Genomic DNA, 24,373 nt, shown 5'->3' on the forward strand with positions numbered 1-24,373 from the left:
TTTTATAATGAATGTACTTACATAAATATTTTTTATATTTTGTGTTTCTGCTATACATTTCGGGAACATATAAAATTATAAAATAGAGAACATGGTACTTAATGCCTACTTAGCTGTTACACAAATTTATTTTATAAGTACTCCTGACTGCTGATTCTTACGGGGGTTCTTTGTTTTGTTTTGTTTTGTTTTGTTTGGCGGAACTGGGGACTGAACTCGGGCCCTTGCGCTTGCCAGGCAAACGCTTATTCTGAGCTGTCTCCCTGGCCCCTGGTTCTTATGTTTGAGTAGTAGTTTGTATTTTAAATAAGTTAGATAAACATAGCTATCTTAACTACGAACTGCTGTATAAGACATTTAGCCACTAAACTGCTGTATAAAACATCTTTGGAAAATACTACAATACTCAAGTACTGCTTTGATTCTAAGTCAAACAACTTTTCTAAGGCATTTCTGGAGAACTATGTTGTAATGTAAGATTGTCACCTTCTTGTTGGATGACTTTGCTTGAGCCACTTCACTTATTTGTAAGATATACTTATCTGCTGTTTTAGTGTTCCGTGACTGTGGATCAGCAAATGCCAAAATGACAAAAATACTTTGAAATATTAAAATAGCTAACATTCTACTGTGATATAATTGAGTACAGTATGCTTTAATAAGGAATTGATTAAACTTTTTGTTCTTTTTAAATCTTTAGATCTTTATGTCTGAGGCTGGAAAAATAAGCCAGAAGATTAAAGTGTGGTTTAGTGATTATTTCAATATCACTGATACAATTGCCATAATTTCTTTCTTCATTGGATTTGGACTGAGATTTGGCGCAAAATGGAATTTTGAGAATGCCTATGATAATCATGTTTTTGTGGCTGGAAGATTAATTTACTGTCTTAACATAATATTTTGGTATGTGCGTCTGCTAGATTTTCTAGCTGTAAATCAGCAGGCAGGACCGTATGTCATGATGATTGGAAAGATGGTAAGTTGGGGGCGTCTGCAGATGCCCATCGTCTTACTGTTCCTTAGAGTCATAAAAGTGCGAAATTAGTGTCATTTATTTTCCTCGGCTTCCAAGTCTTCTATTCCTTAAAGGATATCTTACTAACTTTTTAAAGTTTAAGAAAAGCTTAGAACATGTTGTTTATATTACCTTGACGTAAAGTGCTGCTTCTATGAGCGTTTGGCATGGGCGTGCGAAGTATGAACTTGTCTGCGTGTTTCTTCTCATCTTTACTGCTGTCTGATCAAACCACCTCATCTATACTTTCCATAGTCAACAAATATATTCCCTTACAACCATCCTGTGGCTTGTCTTCAATCTACACAATAGCTAGAGTGATTATTGGAAAATGCAAATCTGAATATGTCACTTTCCCACTTAAAAAAATTTTTTTAGTGGTGTTTTAGTTGTTTTTTTAAAAAGTGTTCCAAGGGATTGGTGCACATAAAATCCATAAAGCCTGCCCAGTTTGCACCCCCACCCCCACTGTTTTTGTGCCAGCACAGTGGTGTACACTTTTAATCCCAGCTTTTGGGGGCTGGTGGAGGAGGAGCTCTTGAGTTCAGGAGTTTGAGAATAGTCTGGGCCACATACCAAGGTCTGCCTTAAAAATCTTTTCACATAGCTTCTACCAGAATAGCGTAGCTCATGTTCTTTGTACTTGGAATGTTCACCCTCATCTGCAATTGTACCCTTAGCTTTTTTGACAGATCACCTTAATGTTTATCCTTCAGATCACAATTGCAACATTTTTTCCCCCGAGAGTTGTTTTTGGTCTCCTCTAGCTAGATCAGGTTTGTCTGCCACATCCCCTTCTGGCACTTCTTTCCCTTCGTACTGTTTCCCTTTGTGCCCTTCCTGCTGAGACTCTTTCCCTTCAAACTGTTTGTGCCCTTGTTTAAGTTTGCACCTATGTTCTTCCTGGATTACTTACCTTTTTCTTAGATTATAAACTCCTTGGAGTAGGAACTTTATTTAGTTTTGGTCACATCTGTTTCTTTAGTATCTCGCATAGTGTCTTCATGTACCACGTTCTCTTTAGTAAAGATGTGTTGGTTGCATGAATAAAGTAACTCTAAATTTAGGGGGGGAAACTACATAAGAACACTGAACGTCCCCTCTATTTTGAAAATTTTATTAAGATTTTATTATCCTTAACAGATTATAAATTTTAAAAATTGTAATTACTAAACTAGTACTTTTCAGTGTTTATTATTCTGTGCTGTGTGATACAGTGCAATAACCCTCAGGCTGTTGCCCCGAACTTTATGAAACCACCCTTCTCTATTTTTACTCTTTCTACCCAGTGGTTATTTTTGATAATTTTATCATCCTGCGTAAGATATTTCAGGAGATTCTAGCACATTTTTATCTAACAGTACCATTTATTGAGTGAACTAATAAATATGAAATATTGGAATTCACAGGGCAAGAGAGCTCTCCAAAAGCATCTTTTAAGAACAGGATGTGGGCTGCTTCAACAAAGCAATCAGGCTCAGGTTGCTGTGGTTCGATCCCCACAACTCAAGCCAGCCAGTCATGCCCTGAAGGCATTCGGAGCAAAAAAAAAAACCCAAAACCTTATGCCTTAAAAAAAAAAAAACAGGATGTGATCTGTTCCTGGAGTGTAAGATAAGATTTGAGCGAAAAAGGCACAGCCTGACCGGAATGCTAGAATGAGGAATAATTAGCTGGCAGCCAAGTTAGATAGACAAGATATAGTCTGGGTTACGTCGGTTGTTGAAAAATGAGCGACATGAATTCTATAGAGAATGAAAATACAGGGTAACTGTTGAACAGTCCTGTCCCTCTCCTCAAATTTAGTATTTCTTGCCTTTGATTTTCCTGCTTTCCATTTTTTCATTGTCATTTCTTTTAGATTGATTTAGTATTTAATTACTATTCTTTCACAGTGATTAAAGTATAGATTTATTGTATATGTAGTCTTTTGGCCTTCATGGGCTATTTTCCCCAATGAGGTTATTATTCATGGATGAATATTATATATCTGTAACATGAAAAGCATTCACTTTGCTAGATGTAAATATTAAGAAGTTACACATTGCTATATGTTTATCAATAAAACTTTGAAAAGAAAAAAAAATTTAAAAAAAAAAAAGAAGTTACATACCTAAGTAAATAGGAATTAAGGATAGAGATTAAAACGGTATTTTAATTTCTTGAGTTCTTTTGTAAGGAAGTCCAGATTTACATTGTAAATTAACAAAATTATTAGATGAATTTTTCAGTTAATCTTTCTCAATTTTTTTTTTTTTTCCCGAACCGGGGATTAAACTCAGGCCCTTGTGTTTGCCAGGGAAGCGCTTATTCTACTGAGCCATCTCTCTAGCCCCTCTTTCTCAATTTTATTGAAATTAAAGAATTTCAGACTATCTGACTAGTAAAAGCATCCCTCACACGTTAGTATCACTTACATTTCAGTGCCTATCCTGATGAATCTATATATTGTTTGGTTTTACTCCTAATAAATTATTCATACTCCATGAGAGAACGTTAGGTTTAGGACGGGTGGAGAATAATGCTTTTTTTTCCTGAGGTGAGCAGACACCAGTTACAAAGGGAAGGTGGAAAAGAGTCTGCACCTCACTACAATAGTAGAGGCACTATGAATGGGGCTCACGGACATTTGCATGTGTACCTGTAGTTTTGAAAGTATTTGTGTACCCTGCATATCGGCAGATTGCAGTTTGCATCAATGACAGTTAATTATAGTCAGAAAGGGTCTCTTCACGGTGTGTGTGTGTGTGTGTGTGTGTGTGTGATTTGATTTTACAATGCCAGGGATTGAAAACATGCTAGGCAAGTGCTCTACCACTGAACTATATGCCCAGGCCATAGATTTTTTTTTTTTTTTTTTTTTTTTAAATACAGTTGGGGCTGGGGATTTGGCTCAGCAGTAGAGTGCTTACCTAGCAAGCTGGAAGCCCTGGGTTTGGTCTTCAGCACCAAAACCAAACAATACAGTCTCCCTAGTGTCAGAGTTTTGTGTAGTGGTGAGATTTCTCTGAATGCTGTTTTTGGAAATAGAAAGGAAATCAGAAGTTCTAATTACCGATGGAATATTAGAGACATTTTTAAGGTGAAACTTTGTTACAGTGTTTAGTTTGTATTGTAACATCCTTTTTTTTTTTTTTTTTTTTTTAATAGGTGGCCAATATGTTCTACATTGTAGTGATTATGGCTCTTGTGTTACTTAGTTTTGGTGTTCCCAGAAAGGCAATACTTTATCCTCATGAAGCACCATCTTGGACCCTTGCTAAAGATATAGTTTTTCATCCATACTGGATGATTTTTGGTGAAGTCTATGCCTATGAAATTGATGGTAAATGTTTATGGTTACAAAATCATCTTGTGGTTACCTTTAAAGTCATTCTTGTATTAAAGTAAAATTGCAAGTTATCCAAAGTCAGACTTAAAATCTAAGGCCCCATCATACATTTGTTAACTCCAGAAGAAACAAAAATTAACTGGCAAACAAACGTTTTAGAATTTTTTCTATTACAAATAATGGGAATATGGCCTGCATTTGCTTAAATAATGAGGACATTTATTAAATCACATAGCAGAAAGTTGCGAGGTAGGCTAGTCTTGGGAAAGGTTGTTGAGTTCATAGTTAAGGGTCCTTGTTCCTTTTTTTCTCACTGCTTATAGTGGACATGTCTGGTTTATATAGGTTTTCCTTAGGAAGACTTTCAAAACTGGCAGAGAGGACCCTGTTTATCCACGGGAAACATTGGAAGAGCCCTCTTCCACAGACATCCCCTTTTGAACCTGTCTTGTCTCATTAGCTCAGGTGGCTTCAGTGTTTGTCTCTGAGGGGTTACTACCAGGAGATAGGAGGTGTGTGTTCAGTTCAGGCCAATGAGGTCGACTGAATAGTGAGGAGTCAGGCAGTGTGAGTGACAGGCTGATCCTCTGGGAATCTTGGTGTGCACACAGCACTGGGTTTTATAGGGGATGACTGATTTCAGGTTTCAATCAAAATTTTCGAGTATTTTGTATGGATAAGCTAATTAATAACTACTACCTGTTCAACCTTGGGCAGTTTTGTTACTACATTTTAATTCTTAGGAGTAAAATGACCTTATTAACATCAATTTTCCTGTAAAACCATTTAATGGACTAATATCACCCTGATGAGAATTTCAATGATAGGTATATTTTAAAACAATAAGTACTAACTGCTAAGTACAGTGTAAATATTATTTAATTTTTGGTTTTTTGAGGCAGTCTTCACTTGATCTTGGTCAAAAGGCCGAGAAGTGATAAGAAACAGTCTTGCTGTGTAATAGGCTGACCTTGAACTTACTATGTAGCCCAGGCTAGCCTCAGACTTGGGGTGATTTTTCTGCCTCAGCCTCCCAAGTAATAGTATTATAACCATATGCCCCGCCATGTCTGGCATTACAAATATGTATAAAGGAATTGTTACTAACTCACAATGATTTCATTATAATCTTCGTTCTATCTTAATATCCACTCTTATCAGTGCTATAATAGGTATTTAAAGCTGTTTTCTTCCTATTTGTATTGAGCTATGGTCTGGCTTCATTCACAAAAACTGCAGGATCGTGAAAACCAAGGAGTTCAGAGCTAGTTAGCATACATTTGCCACTCCTCCAATCCTGTGTTTTTGACATAATAAACTCAGTTATGTTTGTATACAGGAAAATACAGAATTAGCTGTTGAGTTTACCATACTTCAGAGGTTCCAGTAACCTTCTTACACAAATGTAATTGTGGATAATGGTATGGGAGAATCCAAGAACATTATCGTCCTTAATGTTTCTCAGGCTAAAATCCAGCCTTGAAGAGAATACCCAACATCAAAATAGACTTCTTGTATAGTGGTAGAACATGGAACACCCACAGCCCTATGAAACCCTTTGCTGTAAACCCTTTGCTGTTGGAAGAGTTTAAGTTGTTTGGAGTTCTTATGGCTGCCTATCCAGAGGTGTATACTAGAATCGTGTATGATCCAGACTTCTTTAAGTAAAATAAACAGATGGACATTGATTAATGGCAATGTAAGATTTTTTTCTTCTTTTTCTTCCTAAAGTGTGTGCAAATGATTCTGTTGTTCCTAAACTCTGTGGTCCTGGGACGTGGTTGACTCCATTTCTTCAAGCAGTCTACCTCTTTGTGCAGTATATAATTATGGTTAATCTTCTCATTGCATTTTTCAAGTAAGAATATTATTCATTTGCTTATTATAATAATTTGATGTACAGTATCGTCCTACTCATTTTGATGTATACAGATTTTGAAATCTAGAAGTTTTATTCAGCCTTAAAGTACAGTACTAAAATTATTTCCAAAGAATTACAAGTAGGAAAGGATGCTTTTTATCAAATCAAATGAGTTCTAAATTTTAGACTTCTGTCTTTTAACATGCAGTTCTTTTATAAATTAGGTCCTCCTCTGGGGTTTACCCCACATTGTCAAGGAGTGCACATTCAGTATAGGAAACAGGAAAGCAACTATAGACCTCATCACTGATCCCATTCTTTCTTTTTTCCCCATTCTTAATATTTATATGTACATCTCTCAGTTTTTACAAGCATAGAAATCATGTATTTCTTAGAATATTTTTCTAAAGTCAGAGTTGTCGAAGATACCTTTTAGGGCTTTTTGCATATAGGCTTGTCTCCAACTTGCTGCGAAAACTAGGCATTATTGCTTAATAATTGTCATTTTGATAGTACATACAAGTAGCATTTTTGTCTGCATTTCATTACTGTTAAGATAGGCATTTTCTTATGTTTTGGCTACTTACAACTTTTTACATCTTAAAAGTCATAGTATTTCTGCCCGTTCCATTTTTCTGAGAGGTTCTTATTAAAGTCTATAACAATATTAACTTTTTCCTTTTTTTTTTTTTTTTTTAATATTTTAGGGAAGGGTCTACAGGGTGTTCAGGGTCTCACTACTAGATTGGACACATAGTGATCCACCTATTTACAGCCTCCCACGAGCTAGGATTATAGGCTCGCACCACCACGCCCGGTCTCAATTGCTGTCTCAGCACACCCTGGGCGCGGGGCCGGCACTGCAGGCCCAGGTATCAAACCCCTGGCCCCTGTGCCTGCTTGCAGGGGCTTTAATCTGCTGAGCTATTTGGACGGCCCTTCTTTTTTTTTTAATGTATTTAGTACAGGGTCTCACTACACCAATTGGACTTGTAGTGATCCTCCTGTTTTCAGCCTCCCAAGCACTGGGATTACAGGTATGTGCCACCATGCCCAGTGTCAGTCATCTGTCCCAATGTACTCTATGAGTGGGGCCGGTGTGGCACACTAGGGATCGAACCTTGGTCGCTGTGACTGCCTAAGCAGGCTCTTTAGTCCACTGAGCTATCTGGCTGACCCTCCTTATATTTCTTTTATATATCTTTTCTAGTTTTTCATTTATTTATTAGGTCTGTGGAAGAATACTCTTTGAGTTCTTACGTATTTCTGAATTGCAGTAGAATTTTTAGTATTTAAGATATGATTAGCTAAGTTTGTTTATCTTTTGTTATCCTAGCAATGTTTATTTACAAGTGAAGGCAATTTCCAATATTGTGTGGAAGTACCAGCGGTACCATTTTATTATGGCATATCATGAGAAACCGGTTCTGCCTCCTCCACTTATCGTTCTTAGCCATATAGTTTCTCTCTTTTGTTGCATCTGTAAAAGAAGAAAAAAAGATAAGACTTCTGATGGACCGAGTAAGTACAATAAATTAAGGTAAACATTTACATCACATATGAGTATTGTGCTAGAGTGTAAATATTGATTTTAATTGTTAGAAGTTATTGTGAAGGCTTTTTTAAAATTTACCTAAATGTAAAGGGATTATTAGTGCTATTTGATTTTTTTTTTTTTTTTTTTTTTTTTTTTTTTGCGGAACCGGGGATTGATCTCAGGTCCTTGGGCTTGCCAGGGAAGTGCTTATTCCACTGAGCCATCTCCCCGGCCCCTGATGTCTTTAAAAGTAGTTTTAGTACAATATTGAACTTTCTTTTAGAAGATACCTTCTCAGTTTGTATTTGTTAAAATAGTAACAAACTATAATTTTTTAAATTTTTTTTTTATTTTAGGGAAGGGTCTGCAGGGTGTTCAGGGTCTCACTACTAGATCGGATGTAGTGATCTGCCTGTTTACAGACTCCCACGAGCTGGGATCACAGGTGCACGCCACCATGCCCAGTCTCAGTTGCCGGCTCAGTGGTGCCCCGGGGGCAGGGATCGAACCCCAGGGATTGAACCCCCTGCCCCTGTGATTTGGCCAGCCCTAAACTATAATTTTTTAGCTGTTTTTTTAAACAAACCATTTTTATTACTCTGTAAACAGTACGAAATTTTAGTACATTTTATCTACTGCCTGAGACTGAACACCTAAGATGAGCAATATGCTTCACATTAATGAACTATGTGAGCTTAACATTAAGTCAGTGTTTAATGCTTTCTGTTCTACCAAGTTCTTAATCCTCTGGTGGTTAAGAGAGATGAAAGAAGTGTAGTGTGGGAAATGGAAGTTAGAAGAGAAGTACCTGCACTGTTTTGTAAGTAGAAAAGAGAAAGTTACTTGTTTAGTGTTTTAAAAAAATAATACTAAGAGGGAAAATACAGAATAATTCACAAGACCTGGGATTTAAAGAGTTAGTCTAAAAGCCCTTCATAATTTTTTCATTTTTTCTTCACTTAGAACTTTACCTAACAGAAGAAGATCAAAAGAAACTTCATGATTTTGAAGAACTGTGTGTTGAGATGTATTTTAATGAAAAAGATGACAAGTTTCATTCAGGGAGTGAAGAGAGGATCCGGGTCACTTTTGAAAGGTTCAGAAGCTTTTTAATGATCCTTGATTGTTTGTCAGGAGAGATTTTCTTAGTTATGTCTCTTGTGCGTGGTCTTTGTTCTGTGGATTTTGTTAAAACAAGTTAGTTTATATTGTATAATGGAAGACGGTTCGGTTCTTTTACTTATTTATAGGATTCAGTTGTTGCACCCCCCCTCGCTTGCTCGCTCCCTCTCACTTTCTTTCACTCTCTCTTGTCAGTCTTTACACGGACCTTCATACCCAGTATTTTGCTAGTGAGGCGCTTAACCACTTGAGCTACATCCCATCCCTCTTCTTATCTTTCAACCATAGTCACAGTTTCAAAGAATAGAGGGGCTGGGGAGATGGCTCAGTAGAATAAGCGCTTCCCTGGCAAGTGCAAGGGCCTGAGTTCAATCCCCGGTTCCACCAAAGAATGGAGTTAGTGTCCTGAAACTGTTGAGGGAGAGGAAAGTAAAACTGTCCTGTTCTGAAGGGTTTTTTTCCTAATACAGTCAACAAGTAATTCAAGATTTTTTTTCATAACTTAATTTGAGTGCATGTAAAATTTGTTTCTACCATTATTTATTGAGACTAAGAACTAATTTTTACATTAATTTTTTTATATTTGTAAAAAGCCTATTTCTCTCCTACAGAGTGGAACAGATGTGCATTCAGATTAAAGAAGTTGGAGATCGAGTGAACTACATAAAAAGATCATTACAGTCATTAGATTCTCAAATTGGCCATTTGCAAGATCTTTCAGCTCTGACAGTAGATACATTAAAAACTCTTACTGCCCAGAAAGCTTCAGAAGCTAGCAAAATTCATAATGAGATTACACGAGAATTGAGTATTTCTAAACATTTAGCTCAAAACCTTATTGATGATGGTCCTGTAAGACCTTCTGTATGGAAAAAGCACAGTGTTGTAAATACACTTAGCTCTTCTCTTCCTCAAGGTGATATTGAAAGTAATAATCCTTTTCTTTGTAATATTTTTATCAAAGATGAAAAAGATCTGTCAAATAACATGTTTGTTGAAAATTTACCTGTAGTACCCCAGAGAAAAGAATTCCATTTTCCAGAGGCTGGTTCCTCTTGTGGTGCCTTATTCCCAAGTGCTGTTTCTCCTCCAGAGCTGCGACAGAGACGACATGGGGTAGAAATCTTAAAGTTATTTAATAAAAATCAAAAATTAGGCAGTTCACCTAGTAGCACACCACATCTGTCATCCCCACCCACCAAATTATCTGTTAGTACGCCATCCCAGCCAAGTTGCAGAAGCCACTTGGAAACTGTGACCAAAGGTCAGGAAGCTGTTTGCTGTAAAGCTACACAAGGAGATAATGTGGAGTTTGGAGCATTTGTAGGTAAGTTTGTCAAACAGTTACTATTCACCTAACAAAATGATTAGATAATTAATAACATGACAAGTGCACTATCTTTTCATATTGTGCTAAAGATTTTATTTTTCATTATTTTATTATTATTTTGTTGTTGTAGGGAAAGGTCTACAGGGGGGTTCAGGGTCTTGCTACTAGATGGCACTCGTAGTGATCCGCCTATTTGCAGCCTCCCAAGAAAAGGGATTAAGGCATGCACCATCATGCCCAGTCTTTTTTTTTTTAATTTTATTTATTTATTTGTGTGTGTGTGTGTGTGTGTGTGTGTGTGGCCAGCTCAGTCCACCAGGGGGCGGGCTGGCTGGCATGTGGTGCTGGGGGATTGAACCGTAGTCCCTGGGCTTTGCTAAGCTTGTTCTAAGCAGGTGCTTTAGACCACTGAGCCATCACACCAGCCCCGGTGCCCAGTCTTAATTGCCATTTCAGTGCACCCCGGGGACCAGCAACACAGGCCCAGGATCGAACCCTTGGCCCCTGTGCCTGCTTGCAGGTGCTTTAATCCACTGAGCTATTTTGCTTGCCCTTATGCTAAAGATTTTACATGAAAACAGAAGTGGGGAAAATTAATTGGGCTGTAAGAGTTACTAGTGAATACTTTGATACAATTTACCATATCAATAAAATATATGGGATTTAAAATGGTAATATAAGATTAGCTATAAATTTCTTTTATTTTTATTTGTTACTCTAGATTTCAGTGTGTGTTTACAAATGAAAGATTATTTGGAATCTGACTTGTCTTTTTTTGAGACAGTATTTTGCTACACAGTTCAGGCTGTCCTTGAACTCACTTTGTTATAGGCTGTCCTCAAACTCATGGTGGTCGCCTCAGCCTCCCTTGGCTGGGATTGCAGGTATGAGCCGCTGCACCTGGCCAGACGGTTGTACTCCGGCATACCTTGCATTGAATTTGGTCAACTGTTGAAAGAGTCTCAGTGACTCATATGTGTTAGGTACTTAGGGAATAACAGAAAGGTACAGGGGAGATTGGAAACAACAGCAGAGACTAGTGATACAATTTTTGTTTATCCAAGTCAGGACAGCTTTGAATGTGAAAGGTTCATGACTGACAGCTGTAGGTCAGCATGCAAATTGGGAGTCTGCTCAGAAAATCTGTGCAGACACATGTCACTTAGTGGTGGGGATACACTAGGCATTCTGGTCCTTGGAAATCGGAGTGTGCTCATGCAAACCCAGATCATACACAGCAATCAGTGTGGCATCAGGAAACACGGGAGCATACTACTGGCACAGCAGGGCATTCTGTTTTCAGTAAACTTGGTAAGTTGAAGGAACAGCCTCTAAGGATAGAACATGTAGTATAGTAAGTATGTAAACCAGGAACACCATTTGCATCACGTATTGTACACTGTAATTGTATTGCTTTGCTTTTGTGCAGCTTGCAACACATACTTTTTACACCAGTACCACCACAGATGTGTGAATACAAACTGTCCCTAGGTGATAGGAATTTTTCAGGTTGTTTAAATCTTACTGGAGCTACATTGTGTGTGCACTATCTCATTGAAGCTTTGTTATGTGTGGGGTAGAAATCTTAAAACATTTTTAACAGAAATAGAAAATTAGGGGTTGGCGAGGTAGCTCAGTGGACGAAAGCATCTGCTTAGGCAAGCTTAGGGACCACGGTTCAATCCCTAGCACCATATGCTATGCCAGCCCTGCCCCCAGGGCTTCCCACAGTCCGAACGAGGTGGCACGTGCCAGCAGTCCCAGTGCCGGGGAGACTGAAAGTAGGAGGATCACCATGAGTCCAAGCTGCATAGTGGGATCCTGCAACAACCAAATACATTAAAAAAATAATAAAATAAAGGAAATTAGGCCCTTCTGCTAATAGCACACTACATCCATCACCTCCACTAACCAGGCACATGTCTGAGAAGCCAGACTGTAGGATGGGTGGAAAGGAGGTGACTAGGGATTAGGTGAAGACTTAACCAAGTTAAGGTATAGATAAGACCCTCTGCCCCTCTCAGCTTTGAATTTTTCCCTCAGATGGGAAATCTTACAACTTGTTGCTGCACTTGTCTTTAGTACTTATTCTAGCCTCTCCATCTAGGAATTTAACCAGTCATGGGCTGTCATAAAGTTTGTTTAGAAAATATGTCAATCAGCCCATGAGAATAATAGCCACATTAAGGCCAGCCTGGCAGATTACCTGGCTACTAAACATACTGATTTATCCTGCTAGGCTATCCAGAGTGTGCTGGATTAGAGACATGTAACACTGCCTACGTAAAGTCTTCCTGTCTTTTGAGGTGGGTGGTGGTTGGAGGCAGGATCTCACTGTGCAATTCAGGCTTACCTTAAGCTTTGTGGCCCCGGGTTGGTCTCAAATTCACAGCGGTCTTTCTGCCTCAGCCTCCTGAGTGCTGGGATTACAGGTGCTTTCCTTTGCACCCAGCTACCTCAATCTATTTGTAAAGCATAGCTTTTAGCATGTTATACGTTCTCAGTGTGTGGGGGGGGGGTATGTACATATAGCCTTTATTTTGTTATTAATAGTAAGTGATTTTTCCACTTCTCTTTTGAACTTCAAGCTATGCTTACTATATGTTGAATTGTTGTAGGAGGCTCTTGGCATTTACTTTTAACTCAACTTTGACTGCTTCTTTTTGAATGTTTTCAGTGTTACTTATCAAAAAACCTAATGTACACACAAAGCAATTGAAACAGTTTGAAGAACAGTGTAAATTTTTTTTACAAGCTTTAGACAATGTCTTTGTTTTATTGTCAGGGAATATAATATAGTTTGGAGCATCACAGAAATTTAACATTTGCAGTGTTGTATCTAATAGATGATGTTGTTTTTGAAAGTTTTGATGTTTTCTTTTGTTTAAAAGTGCCTAGGGGCCGGGGAGATGGCCCGGTGGAATAAGCGCTTCCCTGGAAAGCACAAGGGCCTGAGTTCAATCACTGGTTCTGCCAAAACAAACAAACAAACAAACAAACAAATAAAAGTGCCTAGTACATAAAATAGTGGATTTCAATGCATTTATTTAATTTGATCATCTTTCCCGTTTTTCTTACACATTCCTCCTTCCTGTTTTCTCCCACACTTTGCCTATTAAATTGTTGTCTCCCCCTATTTTTAAAGAACATTTGATACATGTCTTTTATTTATTTATTTTTGATACCTGTCTTTTTAAGTCTGGCTTATTTTCCTTAGCATGGTGCTTTCTAGTTCCATCCATTTTCCTGTAGCTTAATAATACTACACTGGTAGAGGCTGGGGAAGTGACTCAGTGTAGAGCTCATCTTGTATACACAACGCCCTGGGTTTGACTCCCAGAAACATACATACACACACACACACACACACACACACACACACACACACACAAACCAACTCCATTGTGGCTGTATACCACGTATTCCTTACCCATTTGCCTATTGGTGGGCGCAAAGCTGTTTCTGTAATTTGTCTAATGCACACGGGTGTGCAGGTAACCCTCCGGGGTGCTGCCTGTAATTTCTTCAGTATACATGAAGGCGTGGAATGGATGGATCAAATGGTAGCTTTATTTTTAATTTTTTGAGGATCCTCTATACTGACTTTCAGAGTGGCTATATTAATTCTGCTTTCACACCAGCTCTGTAGAAGGTCCCTTTTCCCTACATCCTCACCAGCATTTGTTGTACTTTCGGTGGCCATTCTTACTGGTGTAATACGGAGTTTCAGCCTCACTTTGATTTGCAGTTCTCTAATGGTTAGACATGTTGATCTTGTTGGCCATTTGTTCTACTACAAATGAGGATTATCTGGTCAGTTCATTTTCACATTTGTTGACTAAGCTATTGGATACTTTGGTGTGGGTTGTTTTTGTTCATATTTTTAGATATTAACCCTTTATCAGAGCAATAGCTGGCAGAGGCTTTCTCCCATTCTGTAGACTGTCTTCTCTGTTTCCCTTATTGTCCAGAAGCTTTTTAATTTGACATAGTGCCACCTACTGATTCTTGATATTTTTTCCTGTGCTACTGTGGTCCTATTCAGGAAGTTTTTGCCTGTACTTTTTGGCTTCACATGTTTCTCCTGTGTGGTTTTTTTTTAAGTGTCAGATCTTAATATTGCAGGGGGATCTGATTTCAGTCTTGTACATGTGGATATTCAGTTTGCCAAGAGACTGACATATGCTGTGGCTCCTCGACAAGCATCCTGTAGCTGTAGTTGTGTCCTCAGCTCTGTTTCATTCGTCTGCCATATGCTGGCTTTGAAACTGGTTTTATTGTGCAGTCTGAGGGTAGGTGCTGTGATGCTGCCTGCCTTGCACATTTTGCTCAGGATCGCTTTGGTGTTCTTGGTCTTTTGTGTTTCCATGTGAATTCTGCGATTGTTTTTCCTAGTTGTGTGAAGGATGTCATTGTAATTCTGATAGGGGTTACCCTGAATTGGTAGATACATTTTAGCAATACTAATTCTACAGGTCCATGAATGTGGGACAGCTTTCCACCTTTTAGTGCCTTCAGTTTCAGCATTCTATAACTTTCATTGTGCAGATGTTCAGCCTGCTTACTTAGATTGATTCCTACATGTTTTTTTAAAGCTGCTTTTTTTTTTTTTTTTTTTCTTGGAACCGGGGATTGAACTCAGACCCTTGCACTTGCTAGGGAAGTGCTTATTCCACTGAGCCATCTTCCCGGCCCCAAAGCTTATTTTCAATGACACTGTTTTCTTTCTTTTTCACCTAGCGCATATTATTGGTGTATAGAAAAGCCATCGAGTTTTTTAAATGTTGATTTTATACTGGTAGTTATTTTGATAAGGAAAAACAAATTTTTCTTATTGGAATATTTTTTTTTCCTGTTAAAGGGCACAGGGATAGCATGGATTTGCAAAGGCTTAAAGAAACATCAAATAAAATAAGAGAGCTGTTACCTGTAAGTAAATCCTTACTTTAATAGCATGATTCAATTTTTTTTTGAATTTTAATTTTATTTAAATTTATGCATTTGGTATGGTGTCTCATTATGCAGCTCGCACAGCATGCAGTGCCAGGGATCAAACCTGGTCTTTGTGCTTGCCAGGCAGGCACTTAGACCACTGAGCTATCTCCATGGCCCCTCAATTTATTTCATGTATTTTTCTAGTTCAAAATAGAGGGGCTCTGGAGATAGCTTAGTGGTCTAAGTGCCTGCCTGGCAAATGCAGTGACCCGAGTACAATCCCCGGTACTACGTGGCTGGGGAGGAGGATCACTATGAGTCTGAACTACATAGTGAGACCCTGTTACAAATAAATAAAAATAAGTAGTAAGAAAAACAAAATAGAGGCATGGCCACTGCTGCGACTACATTGTGGACATGTGCAGAGTTGGTCTCTCATGTCCTCAACAATCTGGGAGAAGTTGAGTTTAACACTGATCTGCCTGGCAAGAAGGTTTGGACACAGTATGGACACCCTGCTGGAAACCCTGAATAAAACAGGAAAAGCTGTTTTCTCTGTGAGCCCCCTGTAGCCCACAGGATGGACTGAAGAACATAGGCAGCTGCTGATGTGCTTATAGATGGACTGGGACCTGGGCTTCCTGCTCAGTAATGGAGTCCTGCAGAGGCCCTGCGGGCCCTGCTCCTGCCCAGGCTCCCAGCAGTAAAGTCAAGACTCTTTTGTTGGAAGGAAAACAGAATTAAGCATTTTTTCAATAAAATTATAGTTTTATATTGACTTTTTTATTTTAGGGAAGGGTCTACAGGGTGTTGAGGGTCTCACTACTAGATCCGACTAGTAGTGATCTGCCTGCTTACAGCCTCCCAAGAGCTGGGATTACAGGTGCGCACCACCACGTCCAGTCTCAGTTGCTGTCTCATTGCGCCCCGGGGGCAGGGCCGGCCCTACAGGCCCCTGTACCTGCTTACAGGCGCTTTATTCCGCTGAGCTATTTGGCCAGCCCTAAATTTATAGTTTTAATAGACCCATCATCCACATGATGTACCAAATATTTGTAGCTGTACATAACTTCAGAAAAAGTACAAAAACGAATAATTGTATATATAGCTTTCACTTTCAAAATTAAAACTTTTTCAACATTTTTTTAGACTTGCTTTTCTCTATTCATTTTCTGTTGACTAAGTAGTAAGCTCAGCTCTTTTTCCACGCCTCAGAGTTTATTAGAGCATGGTCCTGGCTCTCATGTAACCTGTGGTCTAGAAACAAAATCCTGTATACAGGTGCAAGTACAAGATTTTCAATGTTGGCATGTTTAAAATGTGTAGCATAACTTCCAAAAGTGTTTCCAGGATCAGGGATACACCTCAGTGGCACAGTACTTGCCTGACAAGTGCAAGGTCCTGCCTTTGATTCCCAGGACCAAAAAAGAAAAAGTTTCCAAGTTTCCAGCCTAAAAATTGTTTTTTATCCCTCAGTTGTTGCTGTCATAAATTACTTGTAGCTACTTAACAGCTCACGGGAAATAATGTAACTACACCATAAGTAAGAGATAAGTGTTACCTAGTCCTTAAAGAACTTACATTGTTAAAAAAAAAAAAGGAACTTACATTGTAGAAATGGTTAATTAATATGATGAAAATAAGATTTTTCCCCAAATCTTTTTCACCCAGTAAACTTCTCATCTAATACTAAAGCCAAGACTGACAGTTTCTATGTTTTCTGTATCCAAAGTTAATTGTGTAGTTGGCATCATGACATGTTACTACCCTACATATAAAAGTAGATACTAATATACTTTGATATTTACACTGACATTTGTGTTTTAGTGACATAAAATCTGCAAAGATTATCCTTTTGTGTGTGTTTGGTACTGGAATGGAACTCGGAACCTTGAACTTGCCAGGCAGGCACTTAGGCTACTTACTGAGCTGTCTGTCTCCCTGCCCATAACATATATTCTGATGATTAAAGTATTAAGCTAAATTGATTACCTTATGTCTACTAACTAGACATTGTTTTAGAACTCTTTTGGTGATTATATGCAAACTGAGATTAATGATTATATGTAGGGTTTTTTATTGCCTCTATTTGAAAATATTTACATGATTTTCTTCTAATAGGATCTGCAGAATGATGTGAGAAACATGATTATGGAATATTCAGAGATGCCTAAATATCAGGTATGTCTTATTAATGTACATAGCAGTCAGACTCAGCTTGACATAGACATACACACGTGGGGGAGAGTCTTCAGTTCAGTGGCGCTGTCATAAAGCTGTGGCATACTTGTGAAGATCAGAATTTGTATTATGACTCAGAAGGAGAGAGCTAGATAAATGAGTTGAGTGCATATGTTTCATGACAGTATCATGAAAAACTATAGGAATAAGAAAAAGGAGCATAAACAACTCTGTCGATGTTGGTTTCATAACTGTTATGATGTGAGATGTAGCATGTTTATATTCTACTCAGGGATTTTCTTGACCAGATCTCAATGGAAGTGGGTATTGCAGGCAAATGATATGTTTTGTGGATCTTCATTAAATCCTAGTAAAACTTTGTACAATCTGGAATGATTTAAACATGATACATCCATTTTTCTTATAGCTGCGTAATATATTACCACACTGTGGTGGTGTCATTTTGATTTTGTCAAACATCTGATATGCAAAGAATATAGTTTAACATGCAAAAACACTTAATAAGAAAGAGTAAAGTAGATTTCAACAGAGTTCACCTTTTAATGATAAAAGAGGACTGCTAAAAATTTTTAAGTAACAGATAACTTCTTGATGAAAGCAACAAGAAAGCTCTGGTTTCTGTGAGGTAGCAGAAATGTGACTGCAGTTTTTTGGTGTGGTGCTAGGGATGAAACTAGGGCCACGCACCTGCTAGGCAAGAGCCCTGCTGCTGAGCTCCAGCCCCAGCCTGGTGGCTGTGTTCTGAATGAATGGTTTTGGGGGGATTTACTTCTGGTAAAATAATTCAAACTACAACAGGATAATGAGCTGTAGAATGGTCAGAGTTCTAATAATTCTTGATTATTTGTGGGTATTACACTCTTGAAAATCTGATTACTATAGACCACCTGTCTAGAAAAATGCACATATACAAGATTTTTCTTTGAAGGCTCTATTAGATAACTTGCAAGTATCTGGCAGTCCATCTGTTAGTTCCAGTTAAAAATGTCTGGTCATAGGTGGCTCTGTGAAACTGATACATAGGTTATTGGAATAAGGGTTTTTTTTTTTTTTTTTTTTGTTTTTTCTTCCTCGAATGCCTTCAGGGCACTTTTGGCCAGCGGGAGAGTTGTGAGGTTCGAACTCCAGGAACCTGAGGCTGACAGCTTTGTGGAAGCAGCCACTTAAAGGACTGAGCTAGGGCCAGGCCCCCGATACATAGGTTATTGCAGCTAAGGTGAATAAGAACTAACTACAGCTGGCTTCAGGAAAAACAACTAAAATCAGACAGGAAAATACAGTGTGATTTGTCACTATGTTACTTCATGTGGAAAAATAAATAGGTGAAAAGACAAGAGAATTAGATAGTGAAATAGTTTGCAACTAGAATAGAAAAAACATGAATATTTAGCAAAACATTTTAGCTGACCTAGAAGAATTTAACAAGGAGGAAAGAGGGATGCCTTCTGATAAATACAGATTGGGCGATTGTGTAGAGATTTGGAAAGATATGCTTTTATTTTCATATTACTTTATGGGTTTGGATGCATTCTAGAGCTAAATGTAAATATTAAAATAATAGAAGATAGAAACATTAGTAAGCCAGTAGAGCTTTCTAAATATATAAATCATAGAAAATAAGGGAAGTTGTAAAGAGATTTTTTTTAAAAAAGTGCTTTAGCTAAGTCAAAATGAAAGCAAAATGTAAGTTTGACAAATAATGATCACAAATTTTATTAAAATAGCTTATTCAGATTAGGAAGAAAGCTGTCAAGACCTCAACCCCAAAAATCCCACTGCAAAGCAATATTCCCTTGAAGTGTTTTTTTGTTGTTGTTTTTGGCTGGCTCAGGAATGCCTTCAGGGCAGGAGTGGGGACTGGAACCACAGCATCCTGATTGCTTTGTTTAAGCAGTCATTTAACTGAGCTAATGGGCAGGCCTCCAAAGTTTTTTTTTCTCCAAAGGGACTTTTTTCGGTCTTATTTTTACTATTTTCTTTTTTGGTACTGAGAATTGAACCCTGGGCTTCACGCTTGCTAGGCTAGCGCTGCGCCACTTAGCTAAATCCTCAGCTCGCAATATTCCTTTGGTGTCCAGGAGAAATACAGTGTGCTAAAGAGACCAAAGGATTATTATATTTAGAACAACAGCTTGGAATTCAGTAGTTTTGAAGTTACGTTTGTGTGTAATATACCTAGAATGACCCTTCTGAAGACCCTTTGAACCACTTGAGCTCTTATGCTGGGTTTGCCAAGTTTCACAAGACTCCCCTTTCTCATCATTCAGAACAAGGTGAGTATTTTGACTTTATCCATTCTCTTAACGAATACTACTTGCTTAAACTTTAAATGTAGATCAAACATCTAATTGTGGATGGCATGGGGATCAGATGACCAGGATCCTAGTCCATAATTGTTACTGTAACTTTGGGAATGTCACATAACCCTAACATTGTAGTATTCTTTACAAATTGCTTAGTCCATAAAGATGAAATATAAGCCAGGTGTGGTGGTGTGCACCTGTAATCAGCACTAGGGAGGCTGAGGCAGGAGAATCACTTAAGTTTGAGGCCAGGCTGGGCTACAAAGTGAGTTCAATGCCAACCTGAACTGCATAGTGAGACTCAGCCTCAAAAAGACCCTCTCCACAAAAAGATGAAATAAAAATACTTCCTTTTTTTTTTTCTTTTCAAAGTTTTATTGATAAACATATAGCAATGAGACAGTTTCAAATCAAATCGCAAGTACAGTTTCAACAAATAATACACTGCATATATTCTTCTTAGTGGTTAATTGCTGTACAAGATGCAGACTTGTGATCCTACTTACAAACACCATTAGAACAAATCATTCTATTCATTAAGAGAATGCAACTATATATCTATCCCAACCACTTTGAATACACAGATACAAAATGGACATTCATCGCTATATCCCAATTTTTTTAAGTTCCTTTGTTGAATATTATAGGTGTGTAAACTCAGCAAAATATTCTAAAAGAGTCCAGTAGCCCATAATAGTATTGGGTCTTCTGTTTAACTGGCAATGTCAGAAATTATTGACCTGAGTCCCCCACAGCTCAACCTAACAACATGGCTTTACTTCCTATATTTCGTCTTCATACTTTTCTACTGGATGGTTAAGACCAAGGTAAAGCAGGACCTGTGCAACAAGAGTTGTAGCTTTTTGGTCTGAGAAGGTCAGTGAAATGCCCTCAGGATTTATTCTGAGATCCTGTACCTCAGATTGTAGAACCTTTGCCAGTGCAGCCGTGTGGATGAGTCACGGCCAATGCTTGGCCAATGTGCTCTCTGTGAAAGCCTGAGAGAGTGTCTTCTCCCCATGTGACTCTCCTTAGGCACACTCTATGTCATCGATCACTTTCCTCTTTGGCCCCATAATCTTCTTGATCAGAAAATTTGGGATACTACCGAGGTACATGACATTACAGTACAAGTTCTCATAGGTCCTGAGTCTTAATTGACCTTAGAAGGCTAGGGCCAAAATGTTGGCTTTCCTTGTAGCCCTCCTTTTTCTCTAATTTTGGTCTGCAGACTTAGGTTGTTAACCATCCAGAAGACAAGCTTATTGTTATTATCAAACGATTTAGGCTATCAAGCTTAACCTCACTATCTCACTGCATTTCAAACATCTTAGGCATAATAAGGAACAAGTATTTTTCATCAAGTATTGATATGTTGAACTTTAAGTCCCTACATAATATGATGCAAAAACATTTAAAAATTAGATTATATTTTAAAAATAGGATAAAGAATTCTATGCTTCTCATGTTTGCACATAAGTCCAAAAATCTTACCATATACAACCTTAAAGCAGGACTTCCTTTTTTTTTTTTTAAATCTGCTGATTTTTAACTTTTTTGGGGGGTAGGGGTAGCAGGGATCTAACTCAGGACCTCGTACTTGGCAGGCATGCATTGTGCCACTGAGCTTTTATTTCCAGTCCTCTAGTTCAGCTTTTAAGGAACAGCTATGTTTAATGGTCTGAAATGAACATAGGCATACTTTGAAAAGTCTCCTTCCCCAACCTCACAAAAAAAGCCTATATTTTTTCCACTTCTAGATTTTTGTGCTATGTAGTTAGGTGTGCTATGCATGTCTTACCAATCTCTTCTTAGGCAGAAGTTGGTATCTCATACTTGTTACTTGTATCACTTAAGGTTTCAGTTATTGTATCTTGCCATTTCCACATAATTTCTTTGAATCAAATTATACCCATGATTGAAAGGCAGAGTTTAAAAAGAAAAAGAAAAGCAGAGCTGTAAGAAAATAAGAAAAAGTCCTGCCCCATACTCATCCTTCTTGCCATAACTTTCATGCTATTTTGTTTTATTTTATGCATTTAGTACAGGGTCTCACTACACAGAACGAACTCATAGTGATTCTCCTGTTTTCAGCCTCCAAAGTGCTGGGATTACAGGTGCTTGCCATCACAGCCAGTCTCATTCACTGTCTCAGCGTACCCCGGGGGCGGCGCTGGCAAGGCACGCTGCAGATTGAACCCCAGCTGCTGCACTCTGCCTAAGCAGGTGCTTATATCTGCTGAGCTCTTTGGCTGCCCCTTCGTGCTGTTTTGATATCCTTAATTCAGCAGAATATAGCATGAGCAAGTTGGGGTCATTACAAGAATGAAAGTTGAGGGGCTGGGGAGATGGCTCAGTGGAATAAGCGCTTCCCTGGCAAGCGCAAGGGCCTGAGTTCAATCCCCGGCTCCGCAAAAAAAAGAATGAAAGTTGAAGTGGCATCGAAGAGTCAATTACTTGGATGCATGATGGTGACAGATTAAGAGAAAAATTCTAAGATCATTTTGATAGCTATAGAAAAATGCATTTGTTAAAAATTCTGCATCTCATGTGACTAAAACCCTCAGTTCTGTAAGAATAATGAAATCCTTGATGTCAGTAAAGTGCATCTACAAGAAGTTATCACAAACACTGTATTTCAGTGATCAAATACAAGGCAGATTCTGACCAAAACGAGGTGGGGAAAGGATGGATCAGAAGGAAGAGGAAACAATGAGGAGTAAGGAGAAGGAAAACAGTCAAGGCACATTACATAGTCATGCATGATAGGGCACACCTATAATCCTAGCACTCAGGAGGCTGAGGCAGGAGGATTGTTGGGAGTTCCAGACCAGCATGGGCTACAAAGTGAGCTCAAGGCCAGCCTGAACTCCATAGCAAGATCCTGTCTCAAAAGGACAAAGAAAAGAAAATGGGTGGGTGGGTGGGTGGGTGGGGACACTTTAAGCCTGTCTGGCAAGCTCAGGGACCTGGATTCAATCCCCAGTACTGCTATGCTGACCACCAAAACTGGACATGGTGGCACACGCCTGGAATCCCAATGCAGGGGAGGCTGAGACAGGAGGATCACTATGAGTCTGAGCTGCATAGCAAGGCCCTGTACCAAATAAATAAATAACTTTTTTAATTAAAATGATACTTTACATAGTTATAGCAGTTCATACATGTATATGAACTTAAAACGTTACGTAATGTAAGCGTAAAAAGTAAATTAAAATTTTACTTTTTTTCCACTTTATAGTTCAGACTCAAAACAAATGTATATTTTGGGAGAATAAAGTTATTAATAGAAACAAGGAATTTTGGAAAACTAGTAGACTATATGGAACAGTAAGGCAACTAAAAGCAATGATAAAAGGATTATGAGGGAAAAATTACTCTTATTTCAATTTTAGATCACACTCGTTTAACCTTCTAAACAAAGCAAGGACTGAGCTTTCTTTTCCTGTTGGCTGTTCCCAGAACCTGCACGTGCCTTTGCCCTTTCTCGTCAGCATGGGTGGATGGGCCTTCTGAATTGAGCGGTTGTTCATTTAGGATAGACAAGGCACAGCAACAAAGATAGCAGCTTCAGTGGGAGAGTGCGGCTCACCATTGGAGCTAAGAGTTTGTTTAAATACGTTACTGTATGTCTACAATATGAAAATGAAGGCACATCAGAAAATAATAGGGAACTCTTCTGTGGAAAATCCTCCTCTAAAGTTTAAAAACAACAAAGCTGGGAACTGTCACAGTTGCTTGGGAGTTCAGGACTAACCTGGGCCTAACTATATCTTTAGGGAAAAAAACTGAAGCCCAACAACAGCAAAACCTGAAAATACTGTAAAAAGGGAGAGGAGTGGTATGGCACTCCAAAAAATGTCCCTGGAGAATACAGAAGAAGTCGATTACCTTGACTGCCCCAGGCAGGGTGATTTGGTACGAGAGGGGCAGAAAGACTCACTTTATACTCTTGTGTTTCCTGATGCCTTTTCATAATAACTAAGTAAATGGCTTACTTGAGTAATTAGGCTTGTGTAATTCTTGTGTTCTGTGCCTGGAAGCACTGTATTTGGTTAGTCAGTGTTAACAAAACTTTTTAAAGTTTGTATGTTTATGCTTTCAGCCGAAAGCAGCAGTAGAAGACCATCTGTAGAAGATGCTCATGAAGTAGATTCCAAGGCAGCATTGCTACCGGTTGGTACATTAGATAATTACATATTATATAATTTTTAAATTATGTATTAAGTTATTTGATACAGGGTCTCACTGTACAGCTCAGACTTATAGTGATCCTTCTGTCTCAGCTTCCCCAGAGGTAGAATTACAGGGGTGCACCACCACACCTGGTTTCATGCCCGGGGGCGGGCCTGGCATGGCATGCGGTGCCAGGGATTGACTCTGGGTCCTTGCGCTTGCTAGGCAGGTGCTTAGGCCACTGAGCTATTTTCCGTAAACACATACTATTTTAAAAAGGGCTACATGGTGGAAGTATTTTAGATGAGATTATATCAAGCTTAAAAAAAAAAAAATCTTCAAAAAAAGTCCATTGGGGGCTGGTGAGATGGCTCAGTGGTCTAAAGCACCTACTTACAGCAAGCTTAGCAAAGCACAGGGACCACAGTTCAATTCCCCAGCACCACATGCCAGCCAGCCCCGCCCCCTGGTGGGCTGAGCTGGACACACACACACACACAAATAAATAAATAAAAATTTAAATAAATAAATTAAAAGTCCATCAGACATAGCAAATGT

At 38.6% G+C, this 24,373-nt stretch overlaps 1 protein-coding gene across 1 annotated transcript in view; it reads left to right on the forward strand.

Annotated features, from left to right (window-relative positions):
- The window catches only part of Trpm7 (transient receptor potential cation channel subfamily M member 7), a 157,140-nt gene that overhangs the window by 106,927 nt on the left and 25,840 nt on the right, over window positions 1–24,373 (forward strand). Inside the window, exons 20-29 of the mRNA XM_023724061.1 lie at window positions 701–979; window positions 4,169–4,343; window positions 6,081–6,207; window positions 7,547–7,731; window positions 8,711–8,843; window positions 9,481–10,196; window positions 15,061–15,128; window positions 17,256–17,315; window positions 19,516–19,609; window positions 23,745–23,815. Of these exons, the coding sequence (XP_023579829.1) occupies window positions 701–979; window positions 4,169–4,343; window positions 6,081–6,207; window positions 7,547–7,731; window positions 8,711–8,843; window positions 9,481–10,196; window positions 15,061–15,128; window positions 17,256–17,315; window positions 19,516–19,609; window positions 23,745–23,815 (1,908 nt within the window). The remainder of the gene's footprint in view (window positions 1–700; window positions 980–4,168; window positions 4,344–6,080; window positions 6,208–7,546; window positions 7,732–8,710; window positions 8,844–9,480; window positions 10,197–15,060; window positions 15,129–17,255; window positions 17,316–19,515; window positions 19,610–23,744; window positions 23,816–24,373) is intronic.

Source organism: Octodon degus, unplaced genomic scaffold (genome assembly GCF_000260255.1).
Source record: "Octodon degus isolate 3935 unplaced genomic scaffold, OctDeg1.0 scaffold00105, whole genome shotgun sequence".
Taxonomy (NCBI): Eukaryota; Metazoa; Chordata; class Mammalia; order Rodentia; family Octodontidae; genus Octodon; species Octodon degus.